The sequence below is a fragment of the Protobothrops mucrosquamatus genome, unplaced genomic scaffold, assembly GCF_001527695.2.
Source record: "Protobothrops mucrosquamatus isolate PMUCROS unplaced genomic scaffold, P.Mucros_1.0 scaffold393, whole genome shotgun sequence".
NCBI lineage: Eukaryota > Metazoa > Chordata > Lepidosauria > Squamata > Viperidae > Protobothrops > Protobothrops mucrosquamatus.
Window position 1 is genome coordinate 41713 of NW_015386724.1, and position 20183 is coordinate 61895.

The 20183-nt window shown below is 35.4% G+C and overlaps 1 protein-coding gene across 1 annotated transcript in view; it reads right to left on the reverse strand.

Moving 5' to 3' along the window:
• Window positions 1–925: 925 nt before the first annotated feature.
• Window positions 926–20183, reverse strand: part of BIRC6 (baculoviral IAP repeat containing 6) — a 146088-nt gene continuing 126830 nt past the window's right edge. Inside the window, exons 66-74 of the mRNA XM_015815994.2 lie at window positions 16841–17051; window positions 12969–13114; window positions 11543–11653; window positions 10179–10396; window positions 9532–9693; window positions 8986–9063; window positions 7365–7553; window positions 4741–4875; window positions 926–1607 (exon numbers count right to left, since the gene is read on the reverse strand). Coding sequence (XP_015671480.1) covers window positions 1428–1607; window positions 4741–4875; window positions 7365–7553; window positions 8986–9063; window positions 9532–9693; window positions 10179–10396; window positions 11543–11653; window positions 12969–13114; window positions 16841–17051 — 1430 coding nt within the window. The 3' untranslated portion in view covers window positions 926–1427. The remainder of the gene's footprint in view (window positions 1608–4740; window positions 4876–7364; window positions 7554–8985; window positions 9064–9531; window positions 9694–10178; window positions 10397–11542; window positions 11654–12968; window positions 13115–16840; window positions 17052–20183) is intronic.

A 20183-nucleotide genomic window follows, 5' to 3' on the forward strand; every position in this document is an offset into this window, starting at 1 on the left:
AATATAAAAAAGTTTCACTTTTTCGTCTATCTCTCTCTCTCTCTTCTACAAATGAAAGGAAGAAGTTATAGTGCCCAATACTAGGAATGAATGAATACAATATAGAGAAGCTGTTCATTGTACTGTGCCCATTTATGATGGTATGAAACCAAGTCTGTTGCTATTATCACATCACCTTTGCTGCAATCACAACTTAGCTTTAAAGCTTTAAAAAATGTTTCCATCCCTGCCATAGGACACATCAAGAAGAGGTGCTTAATCTGAAATACATCTTATTCTGGGAAGATGATGGGGATAGTCTAAAATATTAAATAAAATATTGCCAACAAGTATTTGTTAATCTGCTTCTACTTCTAAATATAACTCTTCTGCGTAGCCAAATGTTACACATATTGAACCTAGTAATCTATTAGCTTTGAACCATCTGATTACAAAAAAAATATCTCACCATACCCACAAAAAAATATCTCACCATAGTATTTGGAAAATAGATGACAGGACAGCTCAATCATCTGACTCAGGGAAATTTGTAAAGCTCTCAAATGAAATATTTTAGAAAATATTTCTAAATATTCAAGTAGTATTTTTTGCTTAATTTGAAATTATAACTCCCTGTTTTAAAATACCTTTTAATAATGAGCAAGAAATCTTCAAAATTCTTCTGTTCCATTGTGCGAAATATTTTGTCTGCTTGAGTAGAAATCACTGAGTTATTAATAAAAATGTTAAAAAGATTAATTCACTAGTCCACATTTTGGCTGAGGTAAAACCATGTGCATTTATTTCAACTGCATTTTAGAATTAGTTAAGCATAAAATTAAATATGTTGACTGTAATAAATTCAGTCATACAAGTGCAAGTCTCCAACTATAATGTATTCATGGCAAGATCATTAAAAAAGGTACCAGTAAATCATAAGACGGAGCATGTCCATTTGATCTTTATTGAAGTATACAGAAGGTTCTCTTTAGAAATCAAATATGAGAATGGAGATATGGCCAAACGTAAAATCTATCAAATTCAGTGAAAACTGTCTGACTTTAAATAGTAGCTGTAAGAATGACCAATATATATTCTGTTACAACTGCCCTCACTCTACAAGTAAAAAAAAAATAATAAACATTCAGTAAACATTCTTTCCTAAGGTAGCTTCCCTTATATAACAGTGATTTATCCATTCTTGTATACATAACTTTTAAACATACCAATCAGTGGTTCTCACAATTGGAAAATAAAAGCACAAAAAAGTTTACACTCTTGTACAGGTAAATAAAAGATCATCTTGAATTAAACTGTATATCCTGAAGGGCATATTAGAGTTTCAATTTCTTTACCTATTACATAATTAGCTTCTTAGATACAAATATTGACATATTTGGCTTGTGCTTCAAAGCCTTGTGTGTCTATCAAGTCCATGTCAACATAGCTCATAATTTGAAGTCACTTGGGAGGTCTTTACTGCTGCTTGGTTTGACTTGCTCGTGTAAGAGAGTGTCCTCAATACTAGTCATGGCACTGCATCTCTCGTCAGGATCATCCACATCTGGGTCCAAGCCTTCAGGGCAGGGGAGTTTCTGAAGCTCTTCCCGCAGCTGAGCTGTGTGACGCTGTGCACAGAGAAATAGATAGGAAAGAGTCCCTTTCACAGCAGTTTGAGCCCGAGACTCCGTTACAGTAAAACCATTATACATTTCATATGGTGATAATAGCCAAAGATGGTTGCTATTTGCCTGCTGAAATTAAGGCCTAGCAGAAGTTGTACAGAAATTATTAGACACAAGTCCTATTGAGCTGGGTGGGACTTATTTCTCAGGACTGTATTAAAAAAGAATAATACTGAGAGTGATTTACCTCACAAACCAAAAGCCAGACCTTAAAGAAATTTACAATAGCCACATTCACCTGGTGGGGTCTAGGAGAAGAGCCTTTTCTCCTGCCCTTTGGAATCTTGCTATCCACCCCCAGCCTCTTGGCCTTCCAGAAGGGGCTCAAAACTGGTTCTGCTGGTTGGCTTGGAGTCCCGAAGGAGGCACGCTCCATGGTGGAGGTGGTTGGTGGAATAATCATACCACCATACTGTTTGAGCTTTTGGTTTTTAGATCTTTTTAATTTTAATATTTTTATATTCATGATTTTATTGTATTGTAAGCATATAAATTTAATAAATAAACAAACTATACATTCTAATGCTATTTATACATGTTATTTGATACCACACTTTAAAGTTTGCTTGGATATACCATCTTTTATAAAACCTTTCTCATTTTTTTAGTTTTTAGCATTCCTAGGAATGCTGGTACATTCAAATAGATGTAAGTGCAGGATCAAGAGAAAAATTGGTTGATTTACCTGTAACTGAAGTTGATTCAAGCATTTATCAGTGAATTCACATACATGGGTTATATATGCTTATACAAAACCAAGTGGAAGCTTATGGGAAACACATCCCATGCATTGTACAGATGACTAGGAACAGCTTTCAAGATGTCCTTTCAGTTCCTGAGACTTGAAATGATGGCTTCTGAGAAGAATTATAGCTGCACTTAAGTAACCATTATTTTCCATCATACATTTGGTAAGAAGCTAGGTTGGAAGGGGACCTACTTCTCCTAACTGAAAAAAAATACTAAATTTCTAAAGACTCATTTTTGTGGAGCAGAGATCCAGACAAATTTACACTGTTGGATAAAATAAAATAAAAAGGCTGGGGTGAAGTAGCTGCCCTGCATATAACAGGGAAGAAATTCCACACAGAAAGACGCAACATATGAAGTAAATTCTTATAAGGTGATAATGGATCTGAAGAGGGCAGTGCTGCTCAGTGAATGCATAACCAGAGGATTGCTACAACTATCTACTTGGAAAACTCTGATAAAAAAGAAAAAAGAAAAGACCTAACTTCAGGATGGGCTTGGAAAAACTGGAAATGTGTGTGTGACACTGAAATGAAAATAGAAAGCAGAAATAAAAAAAAAGTAATGACTTCTTGGAAATGCGATACAGAAACAAAAGTTCAAGAACAAAGGGATTGTTGGGTAAAGAATTACGTTGTTCTTGAAAAATGAAAGCAGGTTCTCTTGTCCAGCAAGCCAAAATTACTCCTATTAAAAATACTGTTTTCCATAAAAGGAAGTGATAGTCATTATTTCAAAATACTTCAACGTTAGTGTGGAGAGAATCAGGAAAATTCCAAAGAGGGGTTAAAAATAGTAGTGGGAAAATCAAATGAAATCCTTTATGATGTTTTGCAATAGGTTAGGAAGGAGGAAGGCAGAGTTGACTGGAAAGTAAAGGAAGAAATGGATACTGGGTTGGTCTTTGTGGAAGAAAAAAGAAGCTTCAAAGATTTTGTCTAATTTGCTGCTGTTTCACTGGTCCTTGAAGAATGAAGACTAAATCCAGGAAGGTGACTGAACAAGGAAGAACGGCTTGCATCTTAAAATCCCTTATGAGCAGAATGGACAGTAAATAATTAAAATATATTCAACAAGCTGAAAAGAATTAAGAATTTAGAAGAACTAACAAGCTCCAAGAATTAATATAAAACCACTGTTGTACAAACATACATTGAAGGGATTCAGTGAGAACTATGCCTAGGCATATCTCCCTCCCCCAAGAAATTAGGTTAGCTCCAGGAGATTCTGAATAGACTCCAGGCAAACGTATTACCCATGTCTGTGAATCACAACAATCACGAAGGAGAATTTTATTAATCTGATAAATGCATTTTTAGTTTATTTCATGTGTTATATTTCAGCAGTTGTGATTATAGAAGTAAAAGAATTATATGGTTTAGAATTAAAGTTTGTATTGGAGACTGCTTGCAGGATATTACATCTTCAAATGCCCTATACTTTTGGGGCACAAGTAAGCAAACCTGGATTCATTAACCCTAAAAATTACATCTTGACCTGTATGACGATACAGGAAAGCAGGCATTTCACTTGATTTTTACTACCTCCAGCTAAGTATGCGAAATGACATTGAAAATCACTGTGTTTTAAGTGACATTCAATTGCAAATTATTACTTGGTTCAAGAGATTCAAAGCAAGAAATCTGCAGGTATGAATGAGAAAAGAGTCCTGTCTTTAAGATAACTTGTTTCATCCACGTGTTCAGAATGCATAAGGGAACACAAGAATTGCAAGAATTAAGATATTTTGTTTCATCTGACTCTGGTGGGGCAATCTAATGGGAAATATTGTGGAAGATATAACACTTACTTCAAAATATAAATGTAAAAAAAAAGTGTTTGCTAGAACCTATATACTATGCCCAAAATGTGATTATTCTAAAAGCAATAAAACTCAGTTTTCCTTCCTATTTCTCCATAATATTTACTCAGGGAAATGTGAGACACCAAAACACTACCAGTGTTAGTGGCCCCTGTTAGCAAGGGTGGAAAAACATACCCTATTGATCTTCAGCATTATTAATCACTACTAGGGGAGAGGAAAAGGAAACATGGAGCTGCTTTAAAACTATATTCCACTCATGTAGATAAATGAAAGGAACACCTTGAATAGAGAAGGTTCTGGTTTAGAGAAGGGCTGCGTAATTTAACTGATATTTTACAATATTTTCCAAACCAAAAGGAAGAAGGAAAAAGACAATAAAAACAATTCAACCTGACAACAGTTTTAGTATGCATAAAGTCTGTTTTTAAAGGAACTTCCTACTATAATATATTCATTTATTCTGAAGATAGCCACGAATGCATATGATTTTTAGCTTCTTACCTTTAGAGCTGCAGCATGATGGGACATAGTCCTGCCTACCCGTTTATCACTGCTGTACTGCTGTATATCTGCTATCCACTCCTCACACTGAGCCATTATCTCTATCCTCTTCAAGTAGAAGTGTTTATGTATAACCTATAAAAAAAGAATAGGAACAGAAATAAGAATTAGCTATTAATTTACAGTTTGAATTATCAAACTGTGCACCCAGTGTTTAAGATATACAGCTCTAATATATCCACATGTTTATCCTATGCATTAAGAGCAATTGCAGCTTCACGATGCTTCTGATGTTCATGAACATGAAAGGGACGCCTTCATTTCTTAAGTTAATGGGGCAGATACAGTGGGAAAAGATACAGCTGCTTTAAAGCACTGCTGATAGATTCTATGTTTGTGATGAGAAATGGTTTAAAAACAACGTCTCTGAATATTAATTACGATTGGTTAAGATTACAAAAAATATAAGAAAATTTGCTAAGAACATGGGACGTTATGCAGTACAATTCTCAAGCCTTAAATACAATTGAAGGAAGGGGGGCACTCTATGCACTGATCTATTTATGTTTCTATTAGGTTAATTTAATGCTACTATTGGACAAATTTCTAATAGACCAAGGGACCACAAACCATTAGGATTTTGCAGTGAAAAAATGATTTTATCTATTAACTGTACACAATACTTTAGAAAATTTTTATAACACTTGGCAATAGTGCCTACTGTATATACTATATTAGAAAAAAAATCACAAGGAGTTAACTAAGCACTAATGTATTACAATGGTGGGGGTAATATGACTGATGAGAGAGAGACACACACACATATATAATCTTAAACAAGGCCAGGGCTTTGCATGATTTATTTTGGCTCCAAATGGAAGCTTGCAAGGTCACTTCTACGTTTGGCAGTAAGTAAAGAAGAGGAGAACAGGAGCCAACTATGTATTTCATTAGAATTGTCTTAAACATTTCATGGCCTTAAAAAGTGGAAGCTAGTGTTCTGGATTGTTTTTATTGTATTTTAAGTATCAGAATCCTTTTCTGTGCAATGTTCAGGCTCACCATTGTTTTAATTATAAATCAGTAATTCCGTTTCTACTGCCAACTTCTACAATTGCAAATGCTTTAGGAATGCTACTCCCAACAAAACAAGTATAGTGCAGAGGAAGTGAACAGGATTTAATTATTACTTTGTTTAGCAAAAACATAATTGGCCACCTAATCTCAAAAAACAAGATATTTCTTCCTATTGCTTTCCTTGAATGTATTCTTTCTTTAGGATGTACTCTAAATTTGTATGCATAGGTTGATATGGGACACTGAGCAATCAAATAAAATGGAAAAAAAAACCAATTTTCTTAATTTAAAATATTTTTTTCAAAAATATGTTTTTTTAATAATGTTAAATTTGCAGGAAGAAATATGATTTGATTTGATTTTTCAAATGTACATGTTTCTCAACTGTACAAATAAGGTCATTGCAGAAATGATATAAATTCCTGGCAATGATATAATTTATTTATTAAGATTTAAACATTGCCTGACTGCAAAATGATTCTGGGTAGCTCACAATATAAAAACAAGCAACAATATAAAAAAAATAATACATAATACATGTTAGTAAACAAAACTGAATCCACCCAAAGAATACACTATATATACAAATGTATATATACAATATCTACTTGTCATCCATCCAAAGAATACACTATATATGCAAATGTCTACAAGCCAAGAGTTTTATGTCTACCCATCCCCAAGCCTTGGGAGAATAACTAGTTCCTTTAAACAGATATTTATGATTAATTGGCATAACTGATTTAATTAGTATATTAAAATGAGGTTTCACTTTATATAATAGAAATTTGCAGAACTATTTTTAGTACTCTTCTTTGTGAATGCTTGTAGGGAAAATGGAAGAGCTGTGTATTACTATGAAAAATAGAGCTTTAGTAAATTCATACATCAACATACAGATAATCTTCAAGGTAAAGACCATACAAAATTATGATGGTGCTGAGCAAAGGGACTTACAAACTTGTCTGAAGTTACAATTGCTGAAACACCCCAGAGACACTGCAGCAGCCCCCCTGTTCCAGTCTTCCCTCTCATCCTGCCCCAATAGGTCTTTGCAGGTTCTGGGTCTACTTGCCCTGTTAGGTTCCCACAGGTCTTGAGCCTGTTCCCCACCCTGCTGAGTGAATGAATAGTACTTCTTGAGGAACAAGGAAAGTACTGCTGGTAAACTTAGCAAAGACATCTAGTTGAGCAGTGAGTGAGAAAAAGAATGGTAGCTTCTTAATCTATATGCCTTATCTCCATGATAAACACATACTTTAGGTCAGAGGTCCCCAACCATTTGGGCACCAAGGACCAATTACATGGTGAGAGATTTTTCTGCGGACCAGAGGGGGCATGGTTTTGTGTGCTGCCTGCATCCCGCAGAGGGGGCTTTGCTTGTTTGTGCGGCCCGGTTGCTGGCATGCTGCAGCCTGGTACCTGTCCACGGACCAGGGGTTGGGGACCCGTTTTAGGTCATATTCTTAGCTAGATTACATTATGGTGCAATAGAAGACCATTAGAGTTACAACAGTTAGATCATCTAGAAAACCACAATCACAAACCTCTTTAAAACATGGGGAAGGATTTCTGATTTGTTCAAGCATTGCCCATTTAACTGTTGCTTGCCGTATATTTCCATCATATTCTCTGGAACTCTGCGTGCCACTTGGAGTTCCTCTAGATCTTTCATAGCCTGGTTCATTGAAATAGGGCTCTGCAACTAAAATGAGCGATTGCACAGAGACCAGTACCTGTAGAAAGAAAAAGAAATGTTTTATATAGGCCAGTGGTAGCGAACCTATGGCACGGGTGCCAGAGGTGGCACTCAGAGCCCTCTCTGTGGGCACGCGCGCCATCGCCCCAGTCCTAGGCCTTCAGCTGGGTTTTATAAAACCTTTTCGCTTTAGGCCTCCGCCACCGTGTAAAAAAAAAAAAAAGGTTCAATCAATCAGTCAATTTCAACTTCTCTCGGGAAAGAAATGATCTTGCAAAGTTGGAATTGATTGATTGAACTTTTTAGTCCCACCCAGTCTACCGTTACCACCACAGCCACGCCTACCCGATGGGTCACATCCACCCGGTGGGCCACACCCACCCGATGGGCCACACCCACCCGGCACCCGACGATGCATAAGTGGATTTTGGATTGCAGTTTGTGCACTTGGTCTCTAAAAGGTTCGCCATCACTGATATAGGCCAACATTAGAACTAATAAAAAAATAAAAATAACTGAAACTTTCCATTAATATTGCCCCTTTGCAGGGATCAATTCAAGTTAACAAAATGATACTCTGTTCAGTTTAAGTGCTTATATGCTATCATAACAGCTTAAAAAGTGCTAGTGTGCCTTTAAACAGATTTTAAAAAGGCTCACAAAATAGTTGATACTGTTCGTGGGAGGAGCACTTTGCTTGTGTTTTTGCCATTTTTTTCTTGTCAATACAGATCCATTTCCATTTGTTACTTAACAGAAAACAATTAAATGATTAAATATTTTGTGGTATAATTCAGTAAATGCTTTCTTTTTCATCCACAGGTTCTATATCAGTGATGGCAAACCTTTTAGAGACCAAGTGCCCAAACTGCAACCCAAAACCCACTTATGTATCATTGGGTGCCGGGTGGGCGTGGTCCATTGGGTGGGCGAGGCTGCAGTGGTAACGGCAGACTGGGTGGGACTAAAAAGTTCAATCACTCAATTCCAACTTTGCGAGATCTTTTTATTTCCCTGTGAGAAATTGATTGATTGATTGATTGAACCTCTTTTTTTTGCACACGGCGGAGGAGGCCTAAAGCGAAAAGGTTTTATAAAACCCAGCTGAAGGCCTAGGACTGGGGCAATGGCACACGTGCCCACAGAGAGGACTCTGCGTGCCACCTGTGGCACGCGTGCCATAGGTTCGCCACCACGGTTCTATATGCTATGTTTGATAAACTAACCTACTGCAAACCCTGGCTAAGTATGTTTGGGGTAGGCATGAGTAACATGCATTTTGTAATAGAAGAGCTATATTTAATCATCTTAACAGCTTGATTTCAAGGCATCTGGGGCTAGATGCAATGATGGAAAAATGAAAATATTCATGCAGTTATGTACTTGATTTGTGACATAAGATGCAAATGTTGCAGGGTTTGTATTGCAACTCATGACTTATATACACCAATGAAGAAAAAGTTACATACTTGTAAAAAGCTCGATGTCTGAGTATTCCACTTCTCTTCTGGTCTTCCATGCCAAGTATTGAGTATACTTAAACAAACCTGAAAATAAAGATTTTGAACCGTTGAGGACACCAAGCCTATGGGCTTCATAAATGCTACAAGCTTCTCTCCTGTCCAAAGCTGATGAGTGCTGTGTACATTAAGAAACAGTAAAGTGTCTTCCTCTGTCCTCAAGAGGTGACTGGTATATTATAAAACCCATCATCATGGTCTTCTACTGAAAATAAACTCTGATGTTATACACTGAATTCAGAAGTACAATCAATACACAGAGACTGGTTTCTACTTACTGGTGGGATCTGAATATATAAATATACATATAATCCCTAATAGTATTTTATGGGGCATTGCCAGGAAACCATATTTTATTTTACACAAAGCAAATTGTGATCTCAGTATATTGTCATCCTACTAAATTAAAACTGTAGATAACCAACTTCACCAAGGATGACCAGAAGATTTGCTTTCATCCCTCTGGTCTGCAGTTGAGTTTGACCAATCATTTACCTTGCCATCGTTGTATAGGTTTGGATTGAATCTCACGCTATGCCCTCCAGTTGTTTCCAGGTTGACAAGTGGAGGTGAGTTAGGATAGTCTTGTGGAAAATATACATCAAATTCAAAACAGCCATTTGCATAAGGTGTGTCTGCTGGGCCAGTTATCAAAACCTTTTGAAAAAGTTAAATTCAGTTATATTTAGAATCAAAGGAAATCAGATCGCAATACAATTTACTTTTTCAAACAATAGTGTTTGGCTAAATTTACCTTTACTATTACTTCTGAATGACTATTTGGCTTCTCCCAAATAGATGGGAGCTAATGATATTCCCATGAGTTTTCACTTCTTGCTGTTTTTTTTTTATTTCAATGACTTGTCTCTCCTGTTTTCTTTTTGCTCTTCTGTCTTTATGAATCTTTCCATTCATAAAACTAAAACAAATTTAGGAGACAGCATCTGGCAAACCTGTTTCCAGAAGATCTTAAAAACTAGACTTGAAAAGTGAACTAACTAACTCAAATTCTATCAGGTGGGAAAGAGATGTATAAAAACACTGGCCTAAAATGCCCCTTGCCTCTTCCCAGGTCCAATAAATTCCACAAAATAAGTATCAGTATTACTTAGCTAGCATAATGGATATACGTCTAGCTTTACCTTCATGATATCTAGTCTCTCCTCATCACAGCGGACAAAGACACTGGATGATGAAGAGAGTGGCAGTGATGTAGAAAGCGTTACAGCTTCTTGAGCAAGACGTCGGGCTCTAGCAGCACTGTTTGCATCAGTGGCGTTTTTGACCTGAGATATGTAGTGGTAATTTACTTTAAACACAAGTTTTCCATCATCATCTTCAGAAACCATCTCAAAAGTATCTGAAAATAAAAGGCATTACATTCTTACTTAGGAGAGCAAAAATATACTTTAACTGGATAAAATATTCAAATTTAATAAAAACAAATCAGAAAATTAAAATATTTTTTACAAAACAGTTCTACAAAATTAAAATGTCAGTCCAAATTGCCCTCGGTTGATGTCTACACTACCTCTACATATTGTGTAATTTAAAACTGTGAAGTTATTCCAATTATGTGTACTTCCAAAACACAACAGTAATGATACAATAACAATAATTATAGGAGAAGGTGAGTAAATTATCATGTTAAGTTTAAGAACAAGGATAGCTCTCCTGGATTAGGGCAAGACCCTCCTCAGTCCAGCAGTTTTCTCACAGTGGCCAATCTGATGCCTATTGGTGCTCACAAACAGGAGATAAGGACATACTCCTCTCTTGTAAGTGTAATTGTGCTAGTTTTTCTTTAACATATTCTCCCTTTTCCCTCCAAAGTAGAATGAAACAAGTGTTCAACACCACTATTTGCGATCAAATCAATTTCTCTCTGTCTCTTTCATATATATTACACACACACACACACACACACACTTTATATGGCTGCCCATCCTATATACATGACTCTAGGCAGCTAACAATAAAAAAAGTAGAAACAAGTAAAACAAAAACAGCGATTAAAAATATATATAATATAAATAGCATAAAACAGCAATAGCCTTCCTCAAACTGTAACACTAATATTTATTTTTATTTACTAATATTTATTCTTGGAAATGCCTCCGAAAATATATTTGCATAATGTTACTTTTCTTGCTTATTTTAAATTTGTTGGTCAAAGTTGTATTTTCCTTGAAGGTTTTGCTAGCATTGGCTGGTTTTCTCTTATTCCATTACAAGCACTAAATGTCAGGTAATTTATATCCAGAAAAATAATTTTGGCAAATTTTAACTTATATGCAACTTTGGAGGTAGGAGTTGTGGGTGATCGCATCTTCTTGCATTGTCTAAATCATTAAACACATTCTGAAAAGGACTACATCATTTTTGACAATCTTTCATATAGATATTTCATTAACAACGTGTTTGAAAATTAAGCCTCAAAGCAATAAAAGCCACAAAGATGCCTTTGGGTTTTTTTTAAATGCTATAATATAGATTATTTACTTACCAAACTGGAGTTTTTTCATTACAGCTACATATTTCTCTTCAAGAGATCTTAAAATTGCCAATGGCTTGGGTTTCATTGCAGCTTTTTTAGAGGATTCAGCCAATTTTCTCTCTATTGTAATGGTTACAACAAAACACATAATATTTAATAAATTACTGTTAAATTTATCTATAGTATTTCTTTACAGCAAAAATTCATTTTGCATAATCAAAAAACAGGCTTATCCTAATTGTGGAGACACTACACTGATGGCCCTACAGTCAAACATAATGGCATTTCTTTGGATCCAACTTTGTGCTTGGTCCTATTCTATCTAAAAAGTATTTCTAAAAAGAAACAGAAGCACAATGAATAAAAAGCTTCAGTAATTTTGTATTAGTAGCATAGTCTTCTTTGATGGATATTCTACAGTCTCTAGCAAAGTAGTCCAACTGAAAGTACATGTGTAACGCGAGTGGGATGGAGTCAAAGGGAATCAGCCTAGAGCAGGAGTGTCAAACTCAATTTCATTGAGGGCCGCATCAGCATTGCGGTTGCCCTCAGGGGGGCGGGTGGGTGTAGCCAGGGTGGGTGTGGCCTATTGGGTGGGCGTGGATGGGGTGGGTGTGGCCTGTTGGGTGGGTGTGACCAGCTCTACATTGTTCGCGTCAAGGGTGCCTGTGGGGGCCTGGGCAGGAGTGGGATAGATCTGAGGGTCTCTGGCAGAAAGGGGTGGGACCAGAGCAAGTGCCAAGGCATGGTCCACTGGAGGAGCCTCACTGTTTCTCTCAGGCCATGCAGGGGGAGAGGCTTATGGAGCTAAGACTGAATGCGTTTCAGCATAGATGGACACCACAAAATTGTACATTGGCTCCCAGCTGGCCTGGGCCAGGGCCAAGGCAGAGGGGGCTGTTCCCTCACTGTTTCCAGGATGGCTTCGTGGGCCACATGAAACCACTTCGCGGGCTGCATCCGGCCCCCGGACCTTGTGTTGACATGTCTGGCCTACATTGCCACAAATGGATACCAAACAGGCCTTTCTTAATTCCAATCTTTCTTGAATTCCCTTAACCCTCATCTAGCACCAAAGTAATGCTAACAGTTAGTTGACTAGAATCCTGTGCACAGGCAATAAGTCAGTTTAACTGGAACTTCATGTGTGGCCTTGATCTTTCACACCTGACACATGTATGCAAAAGAATTTAGGATAATGTTTCATTTTTCTATGTCTCAGAAGAATAAAGAAGTTCTTGCCAAGGTATATTTTCACATTAGTTACATCAGTTACATTTGATCTATTTTTAACTTTCTAAAATTATTGCATGTTTTTTTTATCTACTTGTCCATAGTTCAAGATTTTCTATTTTTCAACTCATTGTTATCTCAGTCTTGTTAAGAACTTGTATACTGATAAAAGATGGAATACAAAAAAGTCATGCTCATTTACCTTGATTAGCTTGACGCAAACTTGTTGTTGCAGCGTAAACGATTTCAGCAGTCCTTTGGATATCTGGCACCAAAAGAGTCAGCCCCTCTGGTTCTTGATCTGAAGTATCTGACTTTACTCCAGTTTTTGACTTGTCTTTTTTTGATCTACAGAATAGATCAAAATTGGACAAGATTTAAAAAAGAAACACTTTGATATAAGTGAAAATATTTAGGAAACATGCCTTAAATATATTGCCTTGAAAGATTAACCAAGTATGTGCCTTTAAAATGCAGAAACCATATAATAAAAATAAAATTTAATGTGTATAATTTGAACCACATTCTTTTTGAAACTGATAAACTGGACATCTCTAACAAAACAACATTGAAGCAATAAAGCTATATCTTTTGCAAGGCTTATGAGGCTACATGAAAACTGTCCCTAGTTTTTCATATGTGCATGCACACTTCTACTAGAACTATGAATGAAACAAAATGATTTGTTTACCTATGTACATGCAGAGACAGCTGGGAACAGATTTCAAAGTAGCCACTTAAGCATCTAAAGAACAAAGCTGTTAAAAACTTCAAAGATAGGTGCTAAGATTTTTGCAAAGCACCTCCTTCTAAAGTTTTGCATGGCCCCAATAAAAGCAGATTTCATGTCTGTGTATACATGTATATATCCAAATTTTCTTTCCTTTTTTCTCTATCCAGACAATGCTGATAAATAAAAAGCTTCTTTCAATCCTAGCAAACTAAGTGTATAAAATCTATTTCAGAAACTAGAATAATTAGCATGCTGAAACATGTGCATGGAATATTACTATAAGTATCAGCATTTAAATTTTATTCTGAGTTCCTCATGTCTGATTAATTTGACTACCTTTCTTCATTTATTTTTCTTATGTTTATCTCAATTGTCATCTAACTCTTAATAAAGCTAATAGGCCGTGACTTTTCAGCTTGTTTTTACTGCTTTTATTTATCAGATTTTAATTTGCCTTTCATCTACAGTATAACAAATAATATTTTTGTTCAATATAAACCCTTTTTCTGGTAACAACTTTTTATTAGCTGGAGTCAGGAGAAATACTAATTATAATTTGATCTGATTTTCTTAATCTAACTTCTGGATTCTGGATATTTTTGTTGTATTTTCTTTATTCTGAATGCTCTCTTTAACATATAAATTTATTTTGTTGTTCTTGCTCTAAAATATTTTGTCTGCCCCCGTTTCTATTTATGTTATAATTCATGGGACAGGCAAACCTGTTCCCTTTTAATATTATTAATTTCTATTTTTATTGTCTGATTATCATTTGCTTTCTTTTACTTGGTATTATATTCTGTCCGCTCTTTTTACTAAATTTTTTAAAGACATTCTTTCTCTTGAGCAGGGTTTCCCCCCCAGTTTTCATTCTAAAGCTTAATACAAGCTATTTTTCTATGATAGCCTATATACCCATTCCTTCTTTTGTTGGCAACAATATTTTTCTCCATTATCATTATTTTCAAATTTCTGTGGAATCAATACAATAACTTTTCTGTTTTTAATATATCTTATTCAAATTATTGCTATAGTTTTTCATTATATTTTCCCAATATTTTCTGCTTGTATTATGTTCTATTCTCAGTGAGAAAGATGTTGACTACTCTTTCATTTTTTTTCTACTGTATATTTTGGGAATCTATTTTATTTTTTTAGTTCTCTTATTAAAGTTACTTTTCCATTTTTTTTCTTTAATGTTGGGGTTCCTCAAGGACTTATTTAAGATGCTCTTTAGAAAGGTCTGACTCATTAATGAACCTATTTATTTCTGAAGAACAATGACAACATGTCACAAGTATCCTATCTTCTGCATGAGTTCCATTATGAAGAAAAAGAGGTTAGGAATGTACCAACATGAATCTGGGTTTATTTGGGTCTTATTCTTTTTGCCCAAATTTAATTATTAAGGTATAATTTTCAGCTGTCAAATATTAACACAATTTCAGTTGAGATTTCTATATTCTATATGCATATTCAATATTCAATAGACACATATTAGCATAGTAAGAAACTGGGCATATAAGAATCAACAATTTCATTCTTTTTTCAATATATCCATAAATATTTGAAAAGATAAGTTCATATAGCTGAAACATAATTTAAATCCAGCCATGGGAGAAATGTACTGTTCAAAACTCACCACAGGATTCCTGTTTACACCAGGCTTTAATTGTTCTAGAATCAACTGTTAGTTTTTTTTTTAAAATCTAGATGGAGGGCTATATTTTCTCTCCAATTCCTTGCTTTAAAACAAACTAAAAATTAGGCGTGGCTTGATAAACATTGTAATACAATTGAAGCACCAACAAGAAGATAATGCTTAATATTCAGTGTGATCCCAGGACATGAGCTCTTAGATCAGAGTAAGATGGATTTGCTTAAGAAGGTGTAGACAATTGTTATGGTTATTGTCCCTATGAAATGCTGCACAATCATATTATTTAAACAATAAATTTGGTTTCATAATTTTTGTCCTGACTTTTATCAATATACTTGTTTTGGAATTCAGATCAACTCTGAATTTTGGTGTAATTGTCTCAATTTATTAAATATTATTGTTTTAATGTATCCAAAATTCTAGCATCTGTTGGTTACAAAAATAAATTTCCTAGAGTTATGCAACTAAATTTTCAAATGTTCACTTTTGTTTACTGATGTCTCCTTTTTGGGTGTTTGTCTTATGCTAACATTGGATAAATGTACTAGGTCAGTGATGGCGAACCTTTTAGAGACCGAGTGCCCAAACTGCAACCCAAAACCCACTTATGCATCGTCGGGTGCCGGGTGGGTGTGGCCCATTGGCTGGGTGTAGCCAATTAGGTGGGTGTGGCCCATTGGGTGGGCGTGGCTGCGGTGGTAATGGCAGACTGGGTGGGACTAAAAAGTTCAACCAATCAATTCCAACTTTGCAAGACCTTTTTTTTCCCCACGAGAAGTTGAAATTGACTGAACCTTTTTTTTTTTTTTTGCACATGGCGGGGGAGGCCTAAAGCGAAAAGGTTTTATAAAACCCAGCTGAAGGCCTAGGACTGGGGCGACAGTGCGCGTGCCCACAGAGAGGGCTCTGAGTGCCACCTCTGGCACCCGTGCCATAGGTTCGCCACCACTGTACTAGGTATACCGTAAATCTCTGCCCATTACTCTATATTCAGCAGGATTACATCCTGCTTTGTACATAACAATAAATTTGTTTTCCATACATAACAAATTATCATGACTAAAATATTTAGGGGAAATTCATGCTTTGGAACACTGCCAACATTCTTATCATTTTTGCCTAATGTTTCCTTCTATTTCACTGCATTGATTGCTTGTATTCTTGGTACTATCCATTTCTTAAGTGGAGAACTCTTTTAAAACTAGAAAGGTTTTTTATGACAGATTCCTACTTTTCATCAGAAGTGGTGGTTGAAAGAAAAAAAGTCTCAACTGCTTGAGGTTTATTACATGTGGAAATGTTCTTTCCAAATATCTATTCTAATGAGAAATAGGGGCTTGTAACAGAAGTACGTAATTAAAACCAAATTTGATGGGCCAAATTTGTTCTTAAATAAGAACAAATTTGGCCCATCAAATTTGGTTTTAATTACTTCTGTTACAAGCTCCTATTTCTTCTTAAATAAGAACAAATTTGGCCCATCAAATTTGGTTTTAATTACTTCTGTTACAAGCTCCTATTTCTTCTTAAATAAGAACAATTTTTTTTTAAATAAGAACGAAATAAGTTGTTCTTTTTTAAACATTTTCTGCTCTAAGTCATGGAATTAAATGAAAGTTCCCTTGTGTTTGTTTGGGGAGTATTATGTTATTTCTCAAAATCGATCAATCTCAAGAAATACCTCAATCGATTGGTGTAAGTATCCACACATGTCTTCATTTTGGCTAACAGAGTTCCAACCGAAGCTTGGGATTCTAAGTGTTCTTCTTCCTCTTCTCCATTTTCTCCAGTCAGAGGAAGCAACAATGGTACCATAGATATGCACGAAGCAATAGCTCGGAGAAGTTCCAAAAGAGCTCTATAGAGGGGGACATGCCTTGCCATATCCAAAACTAGTGAAGAAAACGAAGAAATATAATAAAATTCCAGCTACTTACATTTAAGTTCGATTCTATTTAGTTAATACAATTATCTATTTATAAATGTTTGTTGAAAAACATGAGGCAAAATTAGAATGCTTTTGGTTGTTTTGAACAACTGTATTTGTACAATCAGAACTTTATTCACAAGACAGTTTAGAGATTGACAGTATAAAAAAGAAACTGTCCAAAAATGCAAATTCTATATAAAATAAATTCAAGAAGAATAAAAATGATTTTCTTTATATAATATATATCATCAGACATGGTAATAGCCATTAATTTTAACAGATATAAAGGGGAATTGGCCAAATTTGTAGAAGACTGGCTATGAATGGCTATTAGTCTTGAAGGTTGCTGACTTTCATGGAATTAGGAAGTATATGATATGATAATTTTATGACTGAATTATGACACTTTCATGGAATGTATATGACTTCAAAATATATCTTAATGTCCATGTCTCCTAATTTTCTCCTCAAGGTTATATTATTTTGAGAACAGTTTCAGATATTGAATGCTGATATATTTCTGACCTTATTAGTGTTTGGAAAATAAAGTTTATTTAAGTATCTTTTTTTTTAAAAAAAGGCAAAGTCTAAAAAAGTACAGTTAATATTTTGCTATTTCACTACCTATAAGTCATCTTTGAAGTTAATCTACAATTCCTTCATCTTTTGTTTCACTCTACTGTGTCCAATTCACTCATTACAAATTATTCTTACGCAAATCTGCACTGGTGTTTCTGAAAATTCAGAAATTCTTCTATTATATTTCAAGTTCAAGCTGAAACAGCTGTGAAATAAGACTACTGGTTTCCAATCGTATTTTTCCCATCGGCAAAGCCTGAACTTTAATACTTATAAAGAAAGTCTTTAAAATGGTGTGTATTAAATTAGTATAACCTTATTATTTATAGCTCATATTGTGACATTCTGGGCCTGTTGCAATTTCCATCTAGGCGGGGTTGCCTGAAGGAGAATGCAATACAGTAGTCCACGCTTGTGAAAAGCAGCACACGCGTCACTGACCTACCAATGTCTGTCTTTCAAGAATGGGAGCAAATTTTTAATTAGCCAAAGCAAATAAAAACCTCATCTCTGGTGTCTATCCAGTATCAATGACAGATCAGAATGCAGAGGAGAGGGGGACAAAACAGGATTGTACTTGTGTGTATGCCTTTTCTGCAGCATTCTGAAAAAATTACAGCTATCCTTTAGGCTGATCTGAAAGAACATGACTCTGTAAGGGTGATCCAGAAAATGCTATCATTTTACTGAACATCTGAAACGGTATTTTCCTAGCATTCCAATCATTATATTTGATTGCCTTACTGAATGAAATTTATAAAACAAATGCAGACAGATTGGCTAAAGGTAGTCCTCACTCCTAAATGGCTGCATATTCATAGGTATCACTTTCTAAGTTTCAACGTTCTGTCTATTGCACTACTAAAGGAAAACTATGCTGGACTGAACAGTTTCCTTTTACTGCTGACTATTGCAAACAAAACTGCCTTTTTAAGTGAGTTTGACTGCAAGACACAGTCAAAATAAGTGAGGTGGAATTTTGTGATTTTTGCCTTCCACTGATATATAGGTTTTTATATGCTCTGGTACAATCAATTTCTAGTAGCAATGATAATCATGTGTTTACATTAGAGTAACCCAATACTGATAAGCATGTAATTCAGAATAATTTGGGAGGGAATACAGTATAGAGCAGGGCTAGGCAACCTTGGCTCTTTTATGACTCGTGGACTTCAATTCCCAGAATTCCTGAGCCAGCATCTCAAGAATTCTGGGAATTGAAGTCCACGAGTCATAAAAGAGCCAAGGTTGCCTACCCCTGGAATAGAGAATACCAGAGTTGGAAGGGATCTTGGAGGTCTTTTAGTCCAACCTACTGTTCAAGCAGGAGACCCTATACCATTTCAGACAAGTGACTGTCCAAACTCTTCTTAAAAAACTCCAGTGATGGGGCACCCACAACTTCTGGAGGCAAGCTGTACCACTGATTAATTATTCTCAATGACGGGAAATTTCTCCTTAATTCTAGGCTGGATCTCTCTTTAATGATCTTCACCTGTTACTTCTTGTCCTGTCCTCATGTGCTTTGGAGAATAGGTTGACCCCCCCTTCTCTGTGACAGCCCCTCCAATATTGGAAGGGCTGCTATCATGTCACCCATAGTCCTTCTCTTGGATTAGACATTTCCAGTTCCTACAAAAGTTCATTGTATGGTTGGATAAGGTTTTAACAGTTCAAGATTTGGAACTGTGATATTCTCAACTGTTAGCTCTATTTGAAAATGTCATTAAGTATGGCTGGGAGTCCAAATATTCAGACTCAATGTATTTGAAAAGGAATATAGGAGAAGAGCTATAGTACAATGTTTTGCTACATATTATAAACGTTTGCATAGTAAACTGTTTTGCTAATACTGTACAGAATTGAAAACTGTATGGAATGCCCAGATTTATAGAAAAGCACAATATTATCATAATTAAAAATTGGTTATGTAGTGTTCTTTAAATTCTTAACATTTTATTGGGGGAAGACAAGAAGAAATTTGAATACATCACTTAGTATAAAATAATAACATCTGTCAATTGCCTTATTATCTGGGAAACTCCCATTAGATTTTGTATTAGTGCAAATGTTCTTTTCTCTCAGATAAGACCCTGAAAATCTGAGCTGACACTATGTTTAACATATACAACTCCAATCCTAAAACAACTGTATCCATAGTATTTTTATCTGAAAAATTAATGGCACATTTCATTCAACACATTCAACAAAAAGTTGACATAAGCTACAGATTATCTAAGTCCATTAATCAAAATATTTATTTCCTCATCCATGGCAAAATTCCCAATATACTTTATATTTGATATTTATATTAATTCTGGCCAACGTTTATGGAGAAATGTCTCTTGAAAAAGAAACTTTGCTGTAAACTATACAGTAATTGGAAGCATCCATATTCCTAAACTCCTTTTTACTGTTCCAAGATATTCCTAACTAAGAATAACCAAGCCTGATGAACCATTAAATAGATAAAAGCAGCTCTAAATTCTTTTCCAAACCATTTAACATTCCAAGT